We start from the raw sequence: 21,592 nt of genomic DNA, 5'->3' as shown, positions 1-21,592 counted from the left end.
AGCAGGGCCTGGTGCGGGGGGGAGCTGGGTCTGGAGGTGGTGGGATCTAAGCCTTGTTCCCCGGGCGTGGCTCACAGCTGCAGTGCCCCGGCAGATTCCCAACCGTGGCTCTCCGGTGTCCTGTGCTGGCCACTTCCCCACCCCACCCGCCCGATGGTGAGACAGTGGGCCCCAGGATGTGGGATCTGCCCCGCCATGCCCCCACCTCGGAGAGGAAACCCCTGGCTGCGGCTGATGAAAGAGATCGAATTCAATCCTTGAGGGGCCCATTTAGGGATTTGGGGCAAAAATTGGGGATTGGTCCTGCTCTGAGCCGGGGGTTGGACTAGGTGACCTCCTGAGGTCCCTTCCAACCCTGATCTTCTATGCTTCGAGGTAGCCCAGTATGGGGAGGGGCTGTGAGGAGAGGGCCAGAGACTACAGCCCCCAGGATGCCCCTGGTTGGACCAGAGACTACAGCCCCCAGAATGCAGGGCGGGGCGGCGGCGGGGAGCCCCTGGGTCTGCAGACCCCGGGAGCGCCTGCGCAGTGCAACCCGGAAGCGTTGGGAGGAGGAGGAGGAGCTGCTGCTGGGGGAGGGGGCAGCGCGCCTGGCCCCTGCCCAGGGGTAAGAGCTGGGGAGCGAGGAGAGGGGTGGGGGCTGTGGGGGAGGGGCGGCCAGGGGCTGGGGCTGGGGCTGGGGCTGGGGCTGGACGGGTGGGGGAGGGGCGTATAGGGAGGGCAGGCTGGGCTGGGGTTAGAGGCTGTGGGGGTGGGGGCTGTGGATATAGGGGATGGGGCTGGGAGGGTTGGGGGAGGGGGCTGGGAGGGCAGGCCGGGCTGGGGTTAGAGGCTGTGGGGGTGGGGGCTGTGGATATAGGGGATGGGGCTGGGAGGGTTGGGGGAGGGGAGTATAGGGAGGGGGCTGGGAGGGCAGGCTGGGCTGGGGTTAGAGGCTGTGGGGGTGGGGGCTGTGGATATAGGGGATGGGGCTGGGAGGGGAGTATAGGGAGGGGGCTGGGAGGGCAGGCTGGGCTGGGGTTAGAGGCTGTGGGGGTGGGGGCTGTGGATATAGGGGATGGGGCTGGGAGGGTTGGGGGAGGGGAGTATAGGGAGGGGGCTGGGAGGGCAGGCCGGACTGGGGTTAGAGGCTGTGGGGGTGGGGGCTGTGGATATAGGGGATGGGAGGGGAGTATAGGGAGGGGGCTGGGAGGGCAGGCCGGGCTGGGGTTAGAGGCTGTGGGGGTGGGGGCTGTGGATATAGGGGATGGGGCTGGGAGGGTTGGGGGAGGGGAGTATAGGGAGGGCAGGCTGGGCTGGGGTTAGAGGCTGTGGGGGTGGGGGCTGTGGATATAGGGGATGGGGCTGGGAGGGTTGGGGGAGGGGAGTATAGGGAGGGCAGGCTGGGCTGGGGTTAGAGGCTGTGGGGGTGGGGGCTGTGGATATAGGGGATGGGGCTGGGAGGGTTGGGGGAGGGGAGTATAGGGAGGGGGCTGGGAGGGCAGGCCGGGCTGGGGTTAGAGGCTGTGGGGGTGGGGGCTCATGGGGCTATGGGCCGAAAGGATGAGCTGTGGGGGATCTGGGGCAGAGGGGAGGGGCTCCTGGGGGACGGGGTAGAGGAGGGGGATAGGTGGGGGAGGGTCTGACTTTTGACGGTGAATTACAAGGACTGTGCCAAAAAGAAAAGGAGGACTTGTGGCACCTTAGAGACTAACCAATTTATTTGAGCATGAGCTTGCCCTTACGTGTGTGTCGCTCACTGAGCATCCTGTGGTCAAGGCCCTACCAGGCTGGCGCTTCCTTGGTGACCTGCAAGCCCCTTCCTACCCCTGCCCCCGCATGACCCGGTCACTGGTTTCCATCAGTAATGCAGGGTGTGGTGGGGACTTGTGCCTCCAGAAACCCGAACCTCCTCTCACCCCTGCTCATTGGCAAGTGGTTTCCCGCTGGTGGGCAGCGAATGAGGTGGGGGTTTGTCTGTCTGGTCTGGTTCAGTTTAAGCGTTTTGGGGCAATGGCCATCTGTTTATACAATGCCTTGTACAACGGGGCCCTGTTCTTGGTTGGTCTTTAGATACTACCGTACTAAGCATCATGATTAATAACAAGGATCCAGTTGTGAAGCGGAACCCAGAGAGCCATCCCACTGCAGGGGGGACCCCCTGTGTACAGCTCTGGGGAGACCTCACCTGGGATCCTTTGTTCTGCTTTGGGCACCTCCTTACCAGAAAGCTATTAATGCATTGGAGGGAATTCAGCCACAGGGAGCTGAAAGGATTGATGTACGGGGCAGCGACGCTGAGAATCAAATATTTAGCTTGGCTAAATGAAGACTAAGACCTCAGTTTTTCCTACAGCTCCATGCGGATGAAGTGGTCTACTGGCAGGGAGTTCCCTGCAGGATCGGGGGGGTGGAGGGCAATGGGGCCTAGTGGATAGAGCACGGGAGTGGGAGTCAGGATGCCTTTTTCTGGCTCTGCCACTGTCCTGCTGGATGACTTTGGGCCAAGTCACGGCCCTCTAGGTGCCTTGGTTTCCCATCTGTAAAACGGGGGAAAGGATTCAAACATTCTCTGTAAAACAGTTTGAAATTTACTCGTGAAAAGTGTAAAGTAGCAAGGTGGGATTACGAATTAAGCCCTGAATTGCTGAAACGCCCAAGGAGGGAAAGGACTAATTTAGGCTGTTACAGATGGGTATAACGAGTGGTAAGGGGATTAAATGAAATTTAGGTTGAGTATGAAGGGAAGCTTCTCACCCATCAGATGTCTCTGACTGCGGAGGCCTCTCCCCAATTGGGGCCTTTAAAACTAGGGCTGGGGAAAGCACTCAGAGCTATTGCAAGGTGCAGGCCTGGAGCGGGAATGGCTCAGGTGTGATCAAACTCACTGGTCTTCCCATCCTATGCTGAGGCTGTCCTAGGGAGTTTGAAACCGATCTTCAAAAGGCAGGGCTGCAAAGGTGGGTGGGCTCCCCGAAGGGGTGTCATCACGGTGAGCTGCAGACTGTGCTGAGCATGGTGTGGTCAGGAGCCCTGTGATTCTGAGGATGGGGCGCTGAGTAGGACCGAGTGCAGGGCTGTGGGGAGCTGGGGCAGCTGCCGTTTCTCTGTAAATGAAGCTGTGGCGGCGTGTCAATTAGCCCCACAGTAGCTAGGGAAGGGATGGTGAGTGGATTACGCAGGATACTGGCACTGAATTTTCCTCAGGCCTGGTCTACGCTGCAGACCTACGTCAGTGTAACTATATCACTTGGGGTGTGAAAAATCCACACCCTTGAGCCACGTCATTATATTGACCTTAACCCCCTGTGTAGACAGCACTATGCTGACGGGAGACCTTCTTCCACTGACATAGCTGCTGCCTCCCGGGGAGGTGGATTAACTGTGCCGACGGGAGAACTCTCTCCTGTCGGCGTCAGAGTGTCTTCACTTAAGTGCTACAGTGGAATAGCTGCATCGGTGCAGTGTTTTCAGTGTAGACATGCTTTCAGCCAATTGAAGGGGAAAGGAGTCCAGGAGAGCTGGCTGTATTTCAAGGAATCCCTGTTGAGGTTACAGGGACAAACCATCCCGATGTGTCGAAAGAATAGTAAATATGGCAGGCGACCAGCTTGGCTTAACGGTGAAATCCCAGCGGATCTTAAGCATAAAAAAGAAGCTTACAAGAAGTGGAAGGTTGGACATACGACCAGGGAAGAGTATAAAAATATTGCTCGGGCATGTAGGAATGAAATTAGGAGGGCCAAATCGCACCTGGAGCTGCAGCTAGCGAGAGATGTTAAGAGTAACAAGAAGGGTTTCTTCAGGTATGTTGGCAACAAGAAGAAAGCCAAGGAAAGTGTGGGCCCCTTAATGAATGAGGGAGGCAACCTAGTGACAGAGGATGTGGAAAAAGCTAATGTACTCAATGCTTTTTTTGCCTCTGTCTTCATGAACAAGGTCAGCTCCCAGACTGCTGCGCTGGGCATCACAACATGGGGAATAGATGGCCAGCCCTCAGTGGAGATAGAGGTGGTTAGGGACTATTTAGAAAAGCTGGACGTGCACAAGTCCATGGGGCCGGACAAGTTGCATCCGAGAGTGCTAAAGGAACTGGCGGCTGTGATTGCAGAGCCATTGGCCATTATCTTTGAAAACTCGTGGCGAACGGGGGAAGTCCCGGATGACTGGAAAAAGGCTAATGTAGTGCCAATCTTTAAAAAAGGGAAGAAGGAGGATCCTGGGAACTACAGGCCAGTCAGCCTCACTTCAGTCCCCGGAAAAATCATGGAGCAGGTCCTCAAAGAATCAATCCTGAAGCACTTACATGAGAGGAAAGTGATCAGGAACAGTCAGCATGGATTCACCAAGGGAAGGTCATGCCTGACTAATCTAATCGCCTTCTATGATGAGATTACTGGTTCTGTGGATGAAGGGAAAGCAGTGGATGTATTGTATCTTGACTTTAGCAAAGCTTTTGACACGCTCTCCCACAGTATTCTTGTTAGCAAGTTAAAGAAGTATGGGCTGGATGAATGCACTATAAGGTGGGTAGAAAGTTGGCTAGATTGTCGGGCTCAACGGGTAGTGATCAATGGCTCCATGTCTAGTTGGTAGCCGGTGTCAAGTGAAGTGCCCCAGGGGTTGGTCCTGGGGCCGGTTTTGTTCAATATCTTCATAAATGATCTGGAGGATGGTGTGGATTGCACTCTCAGCAAATTTGCGGATGATACTAAACTGGGAGGAGTGGTAGATACGCTGGAGGGCAGGGATAGGATACAGAAGGACCTAGACAAATTGGAGGATTGGGCCAAAAGAAATCTGATGAGGTTCAATAAGGATAAGTGCAGGGTCCTGCACTTAGGACGGAAGAACCCAATGCACAGCTACAGACTAGGGACCGAATGGCTAGGCAGCAGTTCTGCGGAAAAGAACCTAGGGGTGACAGTGGACGAGAAGCTGGATATGAGTCAGCAGTGTGCCCTTGTTGTCAAGAAGGCCAATGGCATTTTGGAATGTATAAGTAGGGGCATAGCGAGCAGATCGAGGGACGTGATCGTCCCCCTCTATTCGACATTGGTGAGGCCTCATCTGGAGTACTGTGTCCAGTTTTGGGCCCCACACTACAAGAAGGATGTGGATAAATTGGAAAGAGTCCAGCGAAGGGCAACAAAAATGATTAGGGGTCTGGAACACATGACTTATGAGGAGAGGCTGAGGGAACTGGGATTGTTTAGTCTGCGGAAGAGAAGAATGAGGGGGGATTTGATAGCTGCTTTCAACTACCTGAGAGGTGGTTCCAGAGAGGATGGTTCTAGACTATTCTCAGTGGTGGAAGAGGACAGGACAAGGAGTAATGGTCTCAAGTTGCAGTGGGGGAGGTTTAGGTTGGATATTAGGAAAAACTTTTTCACTATGAGGGTGGTGAAACACTGGAATGCGTTGCCTAGGGAGGTGGTGGAATCTCCTTCCTTAGAAGTTTTTAAGGTCAGGCTTGACAAAGCCCTGGCTGGGATGATTTAATTGGGGATGGGTCCTGCTTTTGAGCAGGGGGTTGGACTAGATGACCTCCTGAGGTCCCTTCCAATCCTGATATTCTATGATTCTATGATTGGAGGGGCTGTACAGTTACCTGTACACCAATTGTGCAGTTCCCTGAGCAGGGGCTGCCCACCTGGGCTGCTGGGCCATCCGGTCTGGGTCAGGATGGGCCCTGCTGGCTTTAACCCAGTGGCTGGTCAGACAGAGGGAGGATTGGCCGCGGAGGTCTGATTTGCATGACAGTTGTGTGGTTGTTTCTCAGTAACTGTACAGTAATTATATAAATCCTGGGAGTCTGGAAACTGACCTCAGCCTCCTGTCCATGTGCCGATAACAAACATGGCCTCCTCCACTTCTGGCAACGCTCCCCTTCCTCTCAGCTTCTTGGCCATATTCCCAAGACAAACATGGCCCCTCCAGCTTCTGTCACCCCTTGTTTGGCACTGCACTGCCCCCTCTAATCTGAGAGTACATGTAATCCATCCCCACAAAAAGTGGTCTTTAAGCTGTTGGAGTGGAGAGTGTGAAATGGAGCAGAGGCAATGTGGTGCAGTGGTTAGAGCAGGACACTTGGGTTCTTTCTATTCTTCTGCCGCCGAGGCAATGTCACTTAATTTCTGCTCATTGATTTCTCTCATCTGTATAATGGAGACCCCAGTTGCCCTACCTCCTGAAGCACTTTGCCTGAAAAAACACCACCTAATGCTTAGTAATGTATTGACAAGGGTAGGATCAAGTGGAGCGCCAGGGTCCAAAGTGGGGTAGCCACGTTTGGTGAGGATGTATGGCTGGTGAGTTCTCGAGGCAGCAGGCGAGGAGGCGAAAGGAAAGAAGCTCAGTATAACAACTGGGAGGTGAACCAGGTAACAGCCTCATGCCAGGCTAACCTGCATCTTGGCCTCAGAGTTCATTCCACTTGGGACATGGGGGTCAACTCATCTGAGCTGCTCAGGTACAAACAAGAATCAGCGGGATAGAAATGCCGTAAACAGTTCCTCCACCCCACGCCATGTGTACAGAGAAATTAGACTTTTTTGTGTGTGTGCTTCCTCCTTCATAGCTCAGCTTGCTTCGTCCACGCCCCACAGTTGGGCTGGGGTTTGAGAGGCGGGTGCTGCCCCCGAAGCATAAATGGGTTGTGTAGGCCTTACACAAACAAATCAAAAGAGCTTGAAATGTTCCTGGAATCCAGCTTGTATTTCAGACTAGGCAAAGGTGCTGCCTTCTGGCCGAGTCCTGAGGCGCTCAAGCTAGATGATCTGAGGGCATTTCCTAGTGGGAAGCGGGTTTTCTGACTGGAGGCGGGGTTCGTACGCGCACTAACCCTCTGGTTTGGCCTGGGGTCATGAGGTTAGCTGGAAGGAGGAAGGCACGCTGATGCTAATGGGTTTCCCAGGAAAGCCCTGGGGAAGTGCTGGCCCAAAAGGGGAACCCGCTCCTCAGTTGGAGGAAGGAGACTGTCCAAATAGCAACCAGCATTTGCCCTGCTTCAGGACCTTTGCTGCAAATACTCATCAGCCAGGCCTGGCCAGCCTCCTGCAAGGCAGGTATTATCCCCTTTTATGGATGGGGAAACTGAAGTTCAGGGACGGGAAGGGGCTTTCTCAAGTTGATGCCATAGCTGGGAGCGGAACCCAGGAGTTCTGACTCCAGCATATTCTCCTGGAGCTCGGAGTTGAGCTTGTGAGTTCATTTCTCTGGACATTTCTGCACCTAGATGTCCTTTTGGCCTCTTCTGCTACTGCAGCAGGTGGGGCACTGGGCTAGCTGCACCGTTGGTCGGTTCCAGTTCAGTCCTGATTCCAGCAGTAGGTAGCCTGTCCTAATTGGTTCAGGAAGAGGTAAACCCCTCCTCCCCCACTATTCAACTGACCAATCAGATAGTACTGTACCACTGTCACCCACTGGAGAGGGGGGATACCCTCCTTCTTGCCCTCAAAAAACTGGTGTTGAAGGGCTCCCTGGAAATACCTGAGCTAGATCAAACTGTTTGGCAAATGCGCTGGTACTCGAGGTTCAGTAGCCCTTGTGACTTTCATCCTAGTGGATGCTTTCCTTACCTTTAAATGCCTAATCCCTTTCTGAGTTCTTTGCTTCGGTAATACCCTGCTGCAGTGCGTTCCACAGATGAATGACACATGGTGTGTTAAGTATGCTCAGAGATATGCCCTGGGGTTACCATTTTTGATCTCCAGCTTTGCACCACCCTTCTGCTCTCCAGCCCGTGTGCTAGATGCCTGGGGAGCTGATGGGGCATGCGGATGCGTGCATCAAATGGGTGGGAGTTCGTAAATGTCAAATTCCTACCTACGCCCTGGCTATAAAACAATTGTCACCTGGTGAGGAAAGGCCTCTGCTGAGCATCACAAGACCAGCCCAGGTTCAGCAGAGTCAGACGCTCCTGTAGGTGTGGCTGGGATTGAGGCTAATCGAAACTCTGGGCTAAGATGATCTTGTGCAAGGAGGTGGCGTTTGTCATCGTGCAGTTTGGGGCAGCTGAGATACTGGAGAGAGAGGATCCCTTTGCTTTGAAGCGTTAGGCCTAATTGCAAGGGGCATGACGCTATCCCTCCATCTGGTACTTATAACACCCTCTTCATCACAGTCTCTGACATGTCCAGGGGTGGGTCGTCTGAATGGCGGGCTTTGGGTTGAGGAGAGGTGGCCGCAGGACCAAGGCTTTGAAAACACAGCAAATCATGAGCATTGTTCTAGGACTGCAGCAGAAAGCGCTACACCTCTCATGCTGCATCTGCTGCTTTCAGCCACCCCGTTCCTAGAGCTGGGAGCCCACTTCCCGCTGGGTGCCCAGCTACGGAGAAGCAGCGAGACGCTGCAGCAATGGGCATGCCGGAAATTCATTGATTGCTGGAGCTTGGGGGGACCTGGGCTGAGTTTGAGAGCAGAGCTGGGATGTTCAGGCAGCTTCCTGTCTGATCTAACTATGCAGCTGGCTACAGGTGTCGGCAGCCAGCTGTGGTCATGGGGGGGACCCTCCCTGGAGTGGCGGGCGAGGAGCCAGATGTGCAGAGCAGAGCTGGTAAATCCCCCTCACTTGGAAGCTTAGGGTGTCAGCTCTGCCCTTGCAAGGTCTTTTGGGGGGGAGTGTTTCAGTTCTTAGATCTATGGAGCCCTCTCCTCTCAGGCATCCCAGACACTCCTCCCTGAGCTGCTTGCCTGTGTACCAGGAGCTGCTGTCCCTTTAAATGCAGCTTGTCAATCAGTGCAGGAAGGCAAGGGAACATCTCAAATTGGTAACTCTGTTGCAGAAGTGAAACACTCAGGAGGTGCCTAAAGGCAAGGGAGATGGGCAGATGGCACCAGCTTGGCTTAAAGGGGTGTCGCAGAACTCACTGGCCCAGTCCTTGCCCTGCTGAGATCTTGCGCCTTGTCATAACTCCTGGCGTTGAGAACTTGGGGGTCCAGAATACTGCGTCTACACTAGGCTCACCTGGGACCATCTTGCCTCCGTCACGTGCTTTCCTCTCTAGCCTGCCTCTCCAGCCCTAGCTGCTTCTCGGTTCCTTTCCTCTGAGTTGCGGTTCTTACGGCACAGGAGCAGACCCGACTTGGAGGAAAGTTGGGGATGGAGGAAGCCCAGAGAGCAGTGAAAATTCAGGGCAACTTTGAATTGGGACTTGGAGAGAGGAAGAAAACTAGTGAAAGGAAGCGGGGATGTTGTGTTGTATTTGGGAGCGGGTGGAGATGTCTTCTAAGGCTTTGTTTGTGTCCTGTTCAGATTTTTTCCTGACTAGCCCCTCTTGGCAAACAAGTGGCCATCATACCTACACAGTGAGCTCTCCAGGGCTCTGTCTTTGTTACTTGCCTACCACGCTGGGGAGCTGATCCACCACCACTGGGTGCTACTGTAATGGCGAGAATCTCAGGAGGAGAGGGCACTGGGTCTAATCCTGGCTCAGCCACGGACTTGCTGGGGGACCTGGTGCCTCCAAGCTGGGGTGTGAGGATGATGAATTTTTTGCAGAGGTTTCTCTAGAAGCATTGGCTGGGCGCTGAAGGGGCTTGGGTGGCAATTCTCCATAAGCTGGTGTTCAGGCCGTAATCGACCTGCTCCTCCTTTACTTGCGTATCTTTGCCTTTGCTTTGTGGCGACCCCAAGCCTCCAGCGTCTCCCCCTTCCACAGAGCCGCTGTGCAGCTCCAGGGGCAGCATGTGCCCTGGACCCGCTCGCAGTCTGTGCCCTCTTCGGGTGAGTTTCCAATGGAAAGATGCCCAGAAAGGGACACCAAAGTCCCAGACTGATCGGGACTGAAGCCGTGCAAAGTTCCATGTCCGCCAACATCTCTCCAGCCAGGCCGGCCTGGCTGCGGCTCTTCCGCTACCCCTTCATCATCCCGGGAAGCAGGGGTTTCTTTGGAGCTCAGAGGTGTGCCCAGACATGGGCGGGGGGGGGGGTACAATTAATACAGGCACGGAGGCCTGGAAGCCTCCTTGTTCAGGGTACATCCTACCTCTGGCTCTGCCGTTTCTGTGTGGCCGCATTGGAGGGGTTGGTCTGATGGACAGAGACTGTGTAATCCCACTGGGGGCTTGTGCGTGGCCTAGAGAGGGAAAAGGAGATTTTACTGCTGCCGGCTCCAGGAGGTCAAGTGTTTATAGAGCAAAAGGACCAGGGTTCTAATCCGGGCTCCCTCCGTGCGTGGATGGGATGGTGGCTGCAGGACAAGGGGAGCTAGGTGTGTGCCGTAGAGTCCAGCCCTGCCGGGTGTTGCCGTACAGCCAAGATTTGCGGGCTCATGCAGTGGATCTAGCTCCCCGTGGATGGAGTATGAGCATAAGCAGTATGAAGGTGGCGTCAGCCCTGAGGCCAAGGAGTGTGTCTGCTGCTGCAGATAGGCTGGTAGGGGAAAGAGGACACCCTAGCACACCACCAGGATAACGGGCTGGAGGATTCTCCTTTGCTTGGAGTCTTTCCAGCAGCTGGGGTGTGTCTATTTCTAGCACCCCCAAAATTACTATCTGCTGGGTACATTCTCTGCTCTGGGTTATGCAGGAGGTCGGGCTGGGTGATCCGAGCGGCCTTCCCTTCTACAATTAACATGCACTGGGCCAGCATGCAAGTGCTGGGCAGATCACACCTCGCCATCCTCCCAGGCTGTCTGCAGAGTCAGGCGGACGTTGCGGCATCAGGTCGCGTGTGGACCATGAAGAGATAAGGCCCCCAGCTTTCCAGGGGAGGTTTGCCTGCTGCGTCCCCAGCTGGCTTGCCAAACCGAACCAGGGAGCTCCAGGAAACCGAGATGGGGAAAGACCCTAAAATTTGGATGCTGCCTCTGCTGCCCATGGGAGCAGAACTGGGGTTTGGTCTGTGCTGCTGTCCCGGGCCCCCTGGGCTCCTGCTTCCAACTCTGCCCTGACCCAGGAGCGCTGAGAGCTGCGCATGGCTCACAGAGGGGTTCCTGCCGGAGACTTTCACCTCGAGGTCACCCGACCCCGCTCCGCGGTGAGCAGACGCGTGACCCCCGTCCTAGTGAGGCTTCATCCGAAGCCAGAGGGTGGCAGGCAGACCCTCCCTGGCAGGGCGGGTGTTGGCAGGGCAAGCTGTGTCTCCAGGCTGGCGCCGAGGCCAAGGAGGGGGCGTTGGCGCTGGATTCTCCATGTGTTCCGCTACTGGGATAATCCCTCACCCTCCCGCGGCCCGGCCCTGCGCCTGCGGCCGGGCTGGGGAAGAGCGCCACGCTCCCTAACCAGGAAGCCTCTGGGTAGGCTGAGGTTCTGCTGTCAGCCATATATGGGCATGCCCCAAACTCGGCCTTCTGATTGGCTGCCAGCGCCATGCATATGTCTGTCAACAAATGGCTGGAGCGGGCGGGCGGAGGGGGGGGGGAGGTCGGGATCAAAGGCCCCTATTGTACTGTAGGGACCGGCGGGCCCGAGTGATGGGGGCGCGGCCCCTTTAAGGACCAGGCGCCCCCTGGCAGCCGGAGCGCGGCGGCCCTTGGGGGGCAGATGCCGGCACAGCCCAGCCCTGGGTGGCTCCGGTGCCGGCCCCCCCCCCGCCCCGCGCGGAGGCTGCGCTGCAACCTGTGGCTGGCCGGGCCCCAGCAGGGAGGGGGCCGCAGCTGGGATCGGGCGCGGATCGGACCCCCCGGCCTTGGGGGGCTCGGGTAAGGGGGGGGCGGGGGGGGGTTGAGGGCGCGCAGGGGGCTCGGGCTTTGAACCCTCGCCGGGGCCCGCCTCGCGGGGCACACGCCGGGCTCCTCACTCGCCTCTTCCTGCCTGGGGCCGAGCCGCCCCCGGCCTAGGCCTGTTGTGCCGTGGGGGTGCAGCTCCACCCCCCCCCCCCGAAGGTGGATTAGACCCGTTCTACAGGTGAGGGGGGAAACTGAGGCACGCGGCGACTAAGTGACTTGCCCAAGGTTGCCTTCCCCGGGGGGGGGGGGGGGGGCTGTGTGGTGAAGCTCCCAGCGCTGTGCGGTATCCGCCAGATCCCCCCTCCCCGCCCCCCAGCTCTGGGGGCTGGGTCCCTATTAGACCCTGGCGGGAAGCTGAGGCAGGCCCAGCTGGATCTCTGGCATGGGCCTGATCCCTGGGGTTGGTTTCTTCCCAAATTCTGGCTTTTAGTACCAGAGCCGTTTGTTTGTTTTTAACTTCAAAGGGACCCCCCCCTCCCAAATCCAATCCCTGCCAGAACCAGCGAAAGGGGAGGGGAAATGCATTGCTCCTCTTGGGGGGGGGATGCCCCACCTGAGACCCGGGATCCCTCAGGGTGGGGCGGACAGGTGCAACAACCGGCCCCTCTGAGCTTGAAAAGCAAGTCAGCTTGGGAGAGGCAAGGGGGAAATCGGGCAAGGTCTGAGGGGGGGTCCAAGTGGTACCCTCATCCCCCACCCCCAAACCACTCTCCTGCCTGCAGTGTGGCACCTCCCAAGTTTTAGGGTGGTGTGGATGAAAGGACCCAGCAGATAAGCCCTCGGGGAGCAGGTTTGGGGCCTGTCCCATCCCCTGTCCATCAGGATCATGCTGCTCTGTGCATGGTTAAAATAACGCTGCCTGAAGGGCGGGAGTCAAACCTGGTCCTGCCGGGCTGGCTGGCTGTATGGGCTTCAGAGCCAAAGCCAGCCCTGTGCTGCCCCGGGTTAGGCAGAGCCTGCCGCCGTGGGCCGGGTATTGCACGTTCTCCACTCAGGTTTCTGGGAGCGTCTGGTGCTGGCCGTGGCCTTGCGAAGGACTCGATGCCTTTCTCCGCTGCTCTGATCCGTTATGGCAGCGCCTGTCTGTGATCCTAAGGGCGCCGCCAGCTATGCTCCCTCCAGAGCCCAGTGGCAGGCCGGCTTGCAGGCCACTCGGGCCAGTGGCAGAGAGTCCCATGGACTCCAATTGCTGGGGTGGGCATGGTCTGTGGACCCTCAGCATAACAGTACCTAGAACCACTGGGCTGTACCTCTCCAAAGGCTTGATACCCCCATTTTACAGATGGAGAAAATGAGGCACGGAGGGGCAGTGACATGGTAAGAGTCTCACAATGAGTCAGGGACAAAGCTAGGAATGGAACCCAGGAGTCCTGGGCCCCATCTGCTGGAGCAGTCTGCCTGGCCTGGGGTGTTGGTGGGATGCTCCAGCTGCCCCATTGGCTCCCCAGCTCTTGCTTTTAAATGACTCTCTGACATCTCCCTCTTTTAATTCCAGTGGCAGATCAGACTCCTTGCTGCCCTCCCCCGGCCTGCCTCTTGGGCTGATGCCCATGGCTGTCAATGCTGCGTGGATTTCTGCGTGTCCCTCCCCCCCCCCCCCACCACACACACCTGGCAGGCTGGGTCTCTGTCTTGCTGACAGTGTAACCCACTGCACAGGGAGGAGTTTAACTGGCCGTCTCTGAGTGCTTTGGACGTGCCATACGGCTGAGTGGCCAAGGGAGCCTGGGCGGGTGCCTTTCCTGGCTCCCCATGTATTCAGATTTGCCACCTTAAGTGTCACGTTGACACGTTTTTTTTCTTTTTCTTTGGCATTATGTTTTCTTTCTTGTAAGCCCATCCGTGCCCTCAAATTCTTGCTTTGAAGTCACCTTCCTTTGACTGGTCCAAGCTCCTGTGAGGGCTTCTGACTGCTACCCCTTGATCTGCCTGAGTTTATGAGTGGAGACGGCTACTCAGTAGAGCTTTGTCCCCCCGGCTCCTGCAGTGCCCCCAACCTGTGGAGCATCAAATGCAGGTTTCTTTTCCCCAGTCCCACCCCTCCCTAGCAGGGGCAGGATAGTGAAACTGAATGTGTAATGAAAGGAGTTTAGGTTTTGCCTGATGAGCTTGTGGAACTCATTGCCACATGATCCCGTTGAAGGCAAGTGTTTGGATGGCTCCAGACAAGGACTAGGCGTCTGTGTGGATAAAGGCACCGCCTACAGGTAGATGTGGTAGGATATAGGTGTAAGTTTCGGAGGGATCTAAGATCTGGTGCCTAAGAGAATGAGCTGATCACTAACTGGTGGGTTGGTGGAAGGAGGAAACTTTCTGGGAGCAGCCCTGTTAGTCTTCTGGGAGCAGCTATTCCATAATTGTCCACTGGGGGTTTCTTGCACCTCCCTGTGAAGCAGCCGGTGTAGGCCACTCTTGGAGCCGGGATACCAGGGTAGATGGGCTCCTGGTCTGATTAATTCTTCTGTGCATCTCTAGCCCCGCTGGCCCAGGGAGTGGGTTCTTTGTTCAGTCTGTCTCCCAGAAACTCATCCCAATGAACAGGCAGCTGCCTCGGACGTGGGCATTTGGTAGATGCGCCAATCGCTTCTGCGACCATGCCCGGGATAAGTGAAACTTGATGCAGCCCCAGGAGCAGAACCCGTCTTTAAACCGCCTCCCCTCTCTCCTCCCCACCTGCCTGCTCTGGCTCCCCCAGAGATACTGAAAGAGCCAGTTGGTTCTGGTGGGTCAAAACTTCTCACCCCATCTATGGCCCGCCCTGCAGGAACAGATTAGGTCCAGCAGGCAACTTTGGCTGCCCCCAGCCCTGAACTCCTAGGTCCCCCTCATATTTTATTTTGTCAAATGAAGATATCATCAGGTCTGAGGATAACTCACCCCCATTCTTTCCACAGCATTTGGAAATGGGGGTGAAGACATGGGACTTGGGAGTCAGGACTGGGTTCTGGTTTTGGCTCTGGGATGGGGGGAGTGGAGTCTAGTGGTTAGAGCTGTTGGAGCTGAGAGTCAGGACTCCTGCCTTCTTGGCTCTGGAGGGGGAGTGGGGCCTAGTGGTTAGTTGTGGGGGGGGCCAGGTGTCCGGACTCTTGGGTTCTACCGGCTCTGCCGTGGAGTCACCATGTCCCTGCGCCAAGTCTTGTCTCCCTTCCCTTGTGGAGCGTGCTGGGCTGTGCTTGTGCTCACAGGAAGTGAGTGACTTACTCCGCTGGACACGTAGGGAGCAGCATCGGCTCCAAGAAGAACCCAGCCCAGCCACGGGCAGCCTCTGACTGGCACGTAGCTGGCCCTGGGCCAGTGCTCTTGTCTGGTGTCACTTGCAGGTGGCCAGCCTCTAACCACAGTCCTGTGGCGGGGGGGGCTCTGTGCCTGGCTGTCCTCGCTAGCAAGGGGTCCTTGGCTGTGCTGTGCCCAGGCGTGGCCGAATGGGAAGAGCTGGCGTCAGGGAGGGGGCCCTGTAGCCTGTCCTCCCTTGAGGGCGTGGCCTGTGATTCTGTCCCGCCTCCCTGGGGGCTGTAGGCTGCAGAGGAAGGGATGCAGCCCTCCTTCATACCTGAATGCATCCTGGTAGGGGGGATGCAGGCTGTGGGCATGAGCCCCTGGGGGCAGGTGGGAGCGAATCTCCAGGGGCAGACTGTGGGCATGAGCGTCGGGGTACAGTCTCTTTGGGGCCTGAGTTCCTGCCTCATCCCCGTCTGGCCTCTTGACCCCAGAGAGGGGGTCACAAGTTAGGCAGGGTCTGCCTGGTTAGTACGTGGGTAGGAGGTCGCGGCTGGTGCTCTCCCCTGGCAGTCAATGGTGACCCCAATGCCCCAGCGCAGCGCTAGGGGGCGCTGTGCCGCAAGGAGCGGGACGGGGGCTCAGTAGGGAGCTCACCCCTGGCAGTCAGTGCTGAGCCCAGTGCCAGCCCCAGGGGGCGCTGTGCTTCAGGGAGCAGAGGGGGGGCTCAGTAGGGGCCTCTCCCCTGGCAGTCAGGGCTGGCCCCAGTGCCCGTGCTGTGCTGCCTGGGACACCGTCTTTCCGATAATACGTGACACTGACACTGTGGCCATTGGAAAAAAAAATCCATTTCGTTTTTTGCACTAAGTGGAAGGATTAACCCCAGTGTCTGTGCAAAATTCAGACTTGTGCCTCTGGGAGCTTGTCCTGCCATTTCGGTGTGATGGGGGATACTTCACTTCCTGTCCCACACCGCTATCCTGTGGCTGTGTGCGGTTAAACAGCTCCCATGTTCCGCCCCAGAGGCAGCTGTATTTCAGTGGTGATGTGTAGTGCCTGTAACCAAGAGCAGGACTTGAACTGAGAGGCACCATGGGGACTTTTGGAGGGTGAAAGGCCCCATAGCGCAGGGAGATGGGGTGGGCAGCATGTGTGGGGTAGGAGGGCATCTTCTGAGCTGTTGATGCCTGCAAAGTGCTCATTGCAAGCGAGCTTTGTTATGGTAACTTGAGCTGCAAGGGTTGATTGTTCCCAGTCCTGTTTTGCACATTACTTGCTGTTCTAGCTCTGGGCACTGTTTTTTTTCCCCATGGTAGCGACTGATCCTGTTTTGCTCTTGGTCTTAACAGTGTCCTGTGGCAGAGAGTTCCGCAGGCTCACGGCACACTGTGAGAACATGTATTCCCTCTGCCCCCTTAGGAACTTGCTGCCTTTCCGTTTGGCCAGCTGCCCCCTCCTCCTCGTCTCAGGAGATTGGGCGAATGGAAGCCCCCAACCCGCTTCCCCTAGCGTGCTTGTTCCATCTTTAAAGGGGACGATCCCCAGTGCCACCCCTCCCCTTACAGAAACCTGCACTGACAGCAGAGACCTGTGCTGTGGGGAAAGCCAGGGCCTATGGGCAGCCAGGATGGGAGGGGGCAGGGGGTTCAGCAACGGGGTTTGGTGCTGGGCCAGGACATGTCGGTCTCCCCTCCTGCCGGTGGGCTGTGGTGGAGGCCATGTGGCATTAGTTATGGGCTGGCTCATACTCCTAGATCCTTGAGTCTGGAGTGGGCGAACCCTTGTGCTGGTTCCCAGGACGGCAGACCGATTCGTTTCCATCCAGCCTCGCTGATCAGTCTGTGTCTCTCCCTTTCTCCAGGTGGCTCCAAGCCGGTGAAGATCTCGGCGTCCGGCACCAGAGCGCCATGAGCTAGGGGGGCACCGCCTGTGCCATGAGCCCGGGATGGATCAGAACACCTTCTCGCACATCCAGCTGTGGTGCCCACGGCCCTTCGGCACCTACTCCCAGAACAAGCCGTGCGGCGGCAGCCTGGTGAAGAAGCCCTTTGGGGACTTTGCCTGCAAAGCCAAGGAGGGGGAGGAGAGCGGGGAGGCCTGCTCCGAGAACACCCCGCCCGCCCCGGCCCCACCGCCGCCTCCCCTGGTCTCCCCCAGCCCCAGCCAGGGGGAGGAGGGCCGGGTGCTGCTGGACACCTGGTACGTCATCAAGCCAGGCAACACCAAGGAGAAGATCGCCTTCTTCGTGGCCCACCAGTGCAGCAGCAGCAGCCGCGCGAGCACCATGAAGGTCAAGGGCAAATGGGGGAGCGACAGCTCCAAGGCCAAGCGCCGACGGCGCTCACACGACCCCAGCAAGGGCAAGCCGTGCCTGGGGAAGGATAAGGAGGGCAGCAAGGAGGCGGAGGACGTGTACCTGTGCCCGGAGGCCCACGCTGAGCCGGGCGGCGACACGGACCTGCTCTCCGTGGCCGAGATGGTGGCCCTGGTGGAGCAGCGCACGGCGCTGGCTCTGCAGAGCTACTCGCGGCCTTGCCCCGGGGGGGCGCCGGCGGCCCCGCCCTCCCCCGTGGTGTTCCTCTCGGCGGATCAGGAGCAGGCGGACGGGGAGAAGAACGTGGTGGGCGGAGGGGGGGGCCAGGACTGCAGCCGGGTGGCCGAGGCGGTGGCCCATTTCGAGTCGCAGCAGGAGGAGCGGAGCGTCCTGCGGCAGAACGGACTGTGCTCCGAGACGGCCGAGTGCGTGGCCAACTCCCAGCATAGCCCCGGCGAGGTGCGCATCGCCTTCCGCATCTCCAGCAGCCGGGACCCCCGCTCGCCCCCCGAGGTGGGCTCCGGCACCCGCCCCAACTGCATGTTCATGAGCTGCGGCACCGGGGGCCCCGCCACCGGCTCCGGTGCCCATGCCAAGGACAAGATCACCTGCGACCTCTACCAGCTGATCAGCCCCTCCCGCGACTCCCTGCCCAACAACGTGGACTTCCTGCTGTCCAGTGCCGCGCCCAAGGGCGATGGGGCCAGCGAGCCGCCCGACTTGGAGATGAGCTGCGGTGAGAGCCAGGCCTTGCCGGGCAAGCTGGACGCCGGCCCCGAAGGCAGGGCCGGGGAGAAGCTGGGGGGGCCAGCGGCAACGCCCCGGGACTGCGTGGCCGGCTTCCACGTGGACGTGGTGGTGACGGGCGTGGTGGATCAGTGCGTCTTCTTCGGCAAGGACAGCACCAAGAACATGAAGGAGGAGACGGTGTGTCTGACGGTGGGGACCCCCACCCCGGACGGGCTGTGCTCCGCCTGCGAGGATCCGCCCCCCGGCCAGCTCTTCTTCCTTCACGCCCAGGCCCCCCGGCCCGAGGACACCCGGGAGGCTGCCGGCTCCCTCCTGGACAGCAAGAAGAACAACGGCGAGGGGGGCGTGGAGTGGCCGGACGGGCCCGGGCTGGAGCCGGCGGCCTCGGACACCTCGCTGTGCCGCCTCTACCGGCACGTCTCCCACGACTTCCTGGAGATCCGCTTCAAGATCCAGCGCTTGCTGGAGCCCCGCCAGTACATGCTTCTGCTCCCCGAGCACATCATGGTGAAGATCTTCAGTTACCTCCCCACCCAGTCGCTGGCCGCCTTGAAATGCACCTGCCACTACTTCAAATCCATCATCGAGACGTTCGGCGTGCAGGCCACAGACTCCCGCTGGAACAGGGACCCGCTGTACCGGGACGACCCCTGCAAGCAGTGCAAGAAGCACTACGAGAAGGGGGACGTGTCTCTATGCCGCTGGCACCCCAAGCCCTACCACCACGACTTGCCTTACGGACGCTCCTACTGGATGTGCTGTCGGCGCACGGACAAGGACACGCCGGGCTGCCGGGTGGGGCTACACGATAACAACTGGGTGCTGCCCTGCGACATGCTGAGGGACCGAGCGGCCAGGCGGGAGGACGGGAGGTGAGGTGGGGCGGACAGGCGCTGGGGCGGGAGCCCACGAGGTCTCGTGCGTGTGTGTGTGTGTGTGGGGTTTGATTTGTTTGCCTGGCTGTCTGGTGCTGATCTTGGCTGCAGCCCATCCCAAAAGAAATCGACTCACCCACCTGCAAAACTATACTGGGCCGGGGCCAGATCGCCTCTTCCCCCAGCCACTACGGCATCCAGCCCCGCCCGCCTGCCTGGGCAGGGGGTCCTTGCTGTGCCCCGGCTTTGCAGCTTGTTGGTGGCTTCGGGGGGAGCGGTTGTGAATTCTCCTGCTAGCCTCGTGTCCAGCCCTTCTCATCTGCCGCTCCTACCTGCTTGGTGAGCACTGGTAGGTTATCATCGGTGGATTCATCCCCAATCTCCTTCCCCCCTTGCTGGAGCAGAGCTCCCCTCAGCCCATCTGTCCTGCTGCCAGCGGGCACGTGGCAGCCCCCGCCTACCGGAAGGAGCGTGTGATCGGAGCCAGGCTCTGCTGCCTGAAGCTGTGAAACCCCCACCGCTGCTAGGGTCCGCTCCTCCCATGCCCTCGTTCGGGGGGGCACCGCACCCGTTCTGATCACTGATTAGCCTCTCCAAGAGAGGGCTCCCGGCCCTGCGGGCTGGCATGGCGAGCGTCACGCCAGCTGGGGGTCCCGTTTCCAGTCCGAGCTGCTCACACGAACACACATCGGGGGACAAGAAATCAGCCTCTGGAGAGAGAGGCAGGCCCACTGGTAGAACCCGTCACGAGACCAGCCAACCCTGCCCCTGCTCAGAGCCAGCGAGTGGGTCACAGCAGCAAGGGAGCTGGAGGGGATGCCCCCCCCACGAGAGAGCCCCCTTTGTCCCCATCCTTGCCTACATGCAGCAGCCTCTCTGAAGCCGAGTGGCAGCTTGTCGTAGCCGTGGGTTTCTTAGCATGATGGCCACCAGTTGACTTTGCCAAGCTGCTCAGACACCTGGGTTCTCAGCGAGAGGGGGTGGTGGCTGCTGGCCTCCCTCTGGCCGTCGGCTGGTTCCTCCCCTTTTCTTCTAGCCACGTTGCTTGGGGGAAGGGGGATTGTCCATGGGGTTGGCCCCAGCCTGGCTCCGGTCGCTATCGGCCAGTGTCACCGGCTCTTTGGGGTCCCGTCCTGTAGTTCTAACCCCCATATGGACTGGTGGGCAAAGGAACCCAGCTCTCCACTCCCCACAGGCCGGAGCGGACCAGTTCCAGGGGAGGGTGGGCATTTCTGTAACCGCCAGGCCAGCCCCACAGCTGGAATGAGTTGGCCTGATGGCTTCAGTGGTGCCAAATGACATGCCAACTGGGGGTCTGGCCCTCAGCCTCCCCACCCGTGCCTGGAACTGGGGCTAATGGCCAGAGCAGCCTTTCACCCTGCCTCTTTGCCCCCTGGGGTCCTGATTCCTTCCCCCTACAAACGGCCTTATCCCCTCATTGTTCCAGCCTCATCCAGCCGGGTGCTGGGCTCCCACCAACAGGGTCGGGGGCGCTTCTCCCCCAGCTGCTGACTGTTCCACTCCCTCCCTTTTTGCGGCCTTTTAATTTGAACCCACAGATCTTATCCCCTCTTCCTCCCACCCCCCACCACAAGTTGCCTTGAAATCCTAGCCCTAGTCTCTTGGCTTACACACGAGCATGGTGGGGCCCTACCAGTTCTTGTGTCATTGGGCTCATGTGGCCAATGGCTACACCTCAATTCTCGGCTAGCATCATGGTCCGAAATCAGGGGGCCATTCCCTGCCTTCCCCGTCGGGCCCATTTGCATCCCCACCCTCTTGCCCTGAGGAGGCCGTCGGCCCGTGGTGCTCTAGTCCCCAGGTGCCGATCTGGTTCCGGATCCCCCGGCACGGGCACAGCTCCGCCTGGTATTTATACGCCTGTCTCTGTGCATGTGTGACTTTTCAAATGACTGTTGAGTGGAAAACAAATTAAACAACAGGAAAACTGACTCGGGGGGTGATTTTTCTTTTTTTCCCCTCGTCCCCTCCCCTGTCAAAAAAGGGCTTTTGAAAGATAGAGAAATTGCCTCCTCCACTTAGCTGGCTCCCTCCTCCAGAATAAAATGAATCATGTTCCCCCCCGCCACCCAGCCGTGTGGCATTAAAGACTGGTAATGCATTCACCATCTTAATGCCGACCTTTTCCTCTGATAGCTCTTCAGAGCGTGCTCCTGCCCCATTCTGCCGGGCTTGAAAGGGTTAGTGGCGTTCAGAGTTGTGTGGGAGGCAGCCCCTGTTGAAGTGATGCAGGCAGGCCAGCCGTCTGGAGCTGTTATTTCAGGCTCTCTGCAAACTCAGGCAGCGGCTGCCTCACTTCCCCTCAGGTCCCATGTTGGAGGAGCTGCGGAGCCATTTGACGCTTGAGGCAAACTGGTGGGAAAATTTGGATAAGAATGAAAAAAATTGTTTTGGCCAACATTTGCTGTGGTCAATTTGGAAGGCGGGGGGGGGGGGGCAGAAAGCCCTGTCCTGCTGCAGTGCCTCATGGGAGTTGTAGTTTGGGTGCTTCCTGCTCCTCGTCCCTCGGGACCCTGGCTGGGTGATGGCTTCCAAGATGCACCACGCTCATGGAGAGGGGCCGCTGGCTGCAATGCGGGAAATGAAGTTCATTTGGGAAGTCTGGCCCATAAAGGGGAATGGGCAAACGAGGCAGCCGTATGCGGCTCCCATGAGCCTCTCTGACTTGAAATTATCTAGGGGGGCTGGGTTTTTTTGATGAACCAAATCTAAGTTGCCTGCAGGAAGCAGATGCCTTTTGTGAACAATTACATTTACTTCTT

General features: G+C 58.2%; 1 protein-coding gene across 4 annotated transcripts; it reads left to right on the top strand.

Annotated features, from left to right (window-relative positions):
* Positions 1 to 530: 530 nt before the first annotated feature.
* FBXO46 (F-box protein 46) lies at positions 531 to 20,761 on the top strand. 4 transcript variants are annotated; one of them, XM_048834323.2, is made up of 2 exons: positions 531 to 607; positions 16,732 to 20,761. In XM_048834323.2, exon 2 carries the CDS (start codon positions 16,816 to 16,818, stop codon positions 18,808 to 18,810), a length of 1,995 nt encoding a protein of 664 aa, XP_048690280.2. In that variant the 5' UTR covers positions 531 to 607; positions 16,732 to 16,815; the 3' UTR covers positions 18,811 to 20,761. The 4 variants fall into 4 exon arrangements, with proteins under 4 accessions (XP_048690280.2, XP_048690281.2, XP_048690278.2 ...); XM_048834324.2 differs by lacking the exon at positions 531 to 607 and adding an exon at positions 10,559 to 10,963; XM_048834321.2 differs by lacking the exon at positions 531 to 607 and adding an exon at positions 11,347 to 11,627.
* The last annotated feature ends 831 nt before the right edge of the window (positions 20,762 to 21,592 follow it).

The sequence above is a fragment of the Caretta caretta genome, chromosome 23, assembly GCF_965140235.1.
Source record: "Caretta caretta isolate rCarCar2 chromosome 23, rCarCar1.hap1, whole genome shotgun sequence".
In the NCBI taxonomy this organism is placed as follows: domain Eukaryota; kingdom Metazoa; phylum Chordata; order Testudines; family Cheloniidae; genus Caretta; species Caretta caretta.
This window is presented reverse-complemented; position numbering and strand designations above follow the sequence as displayed.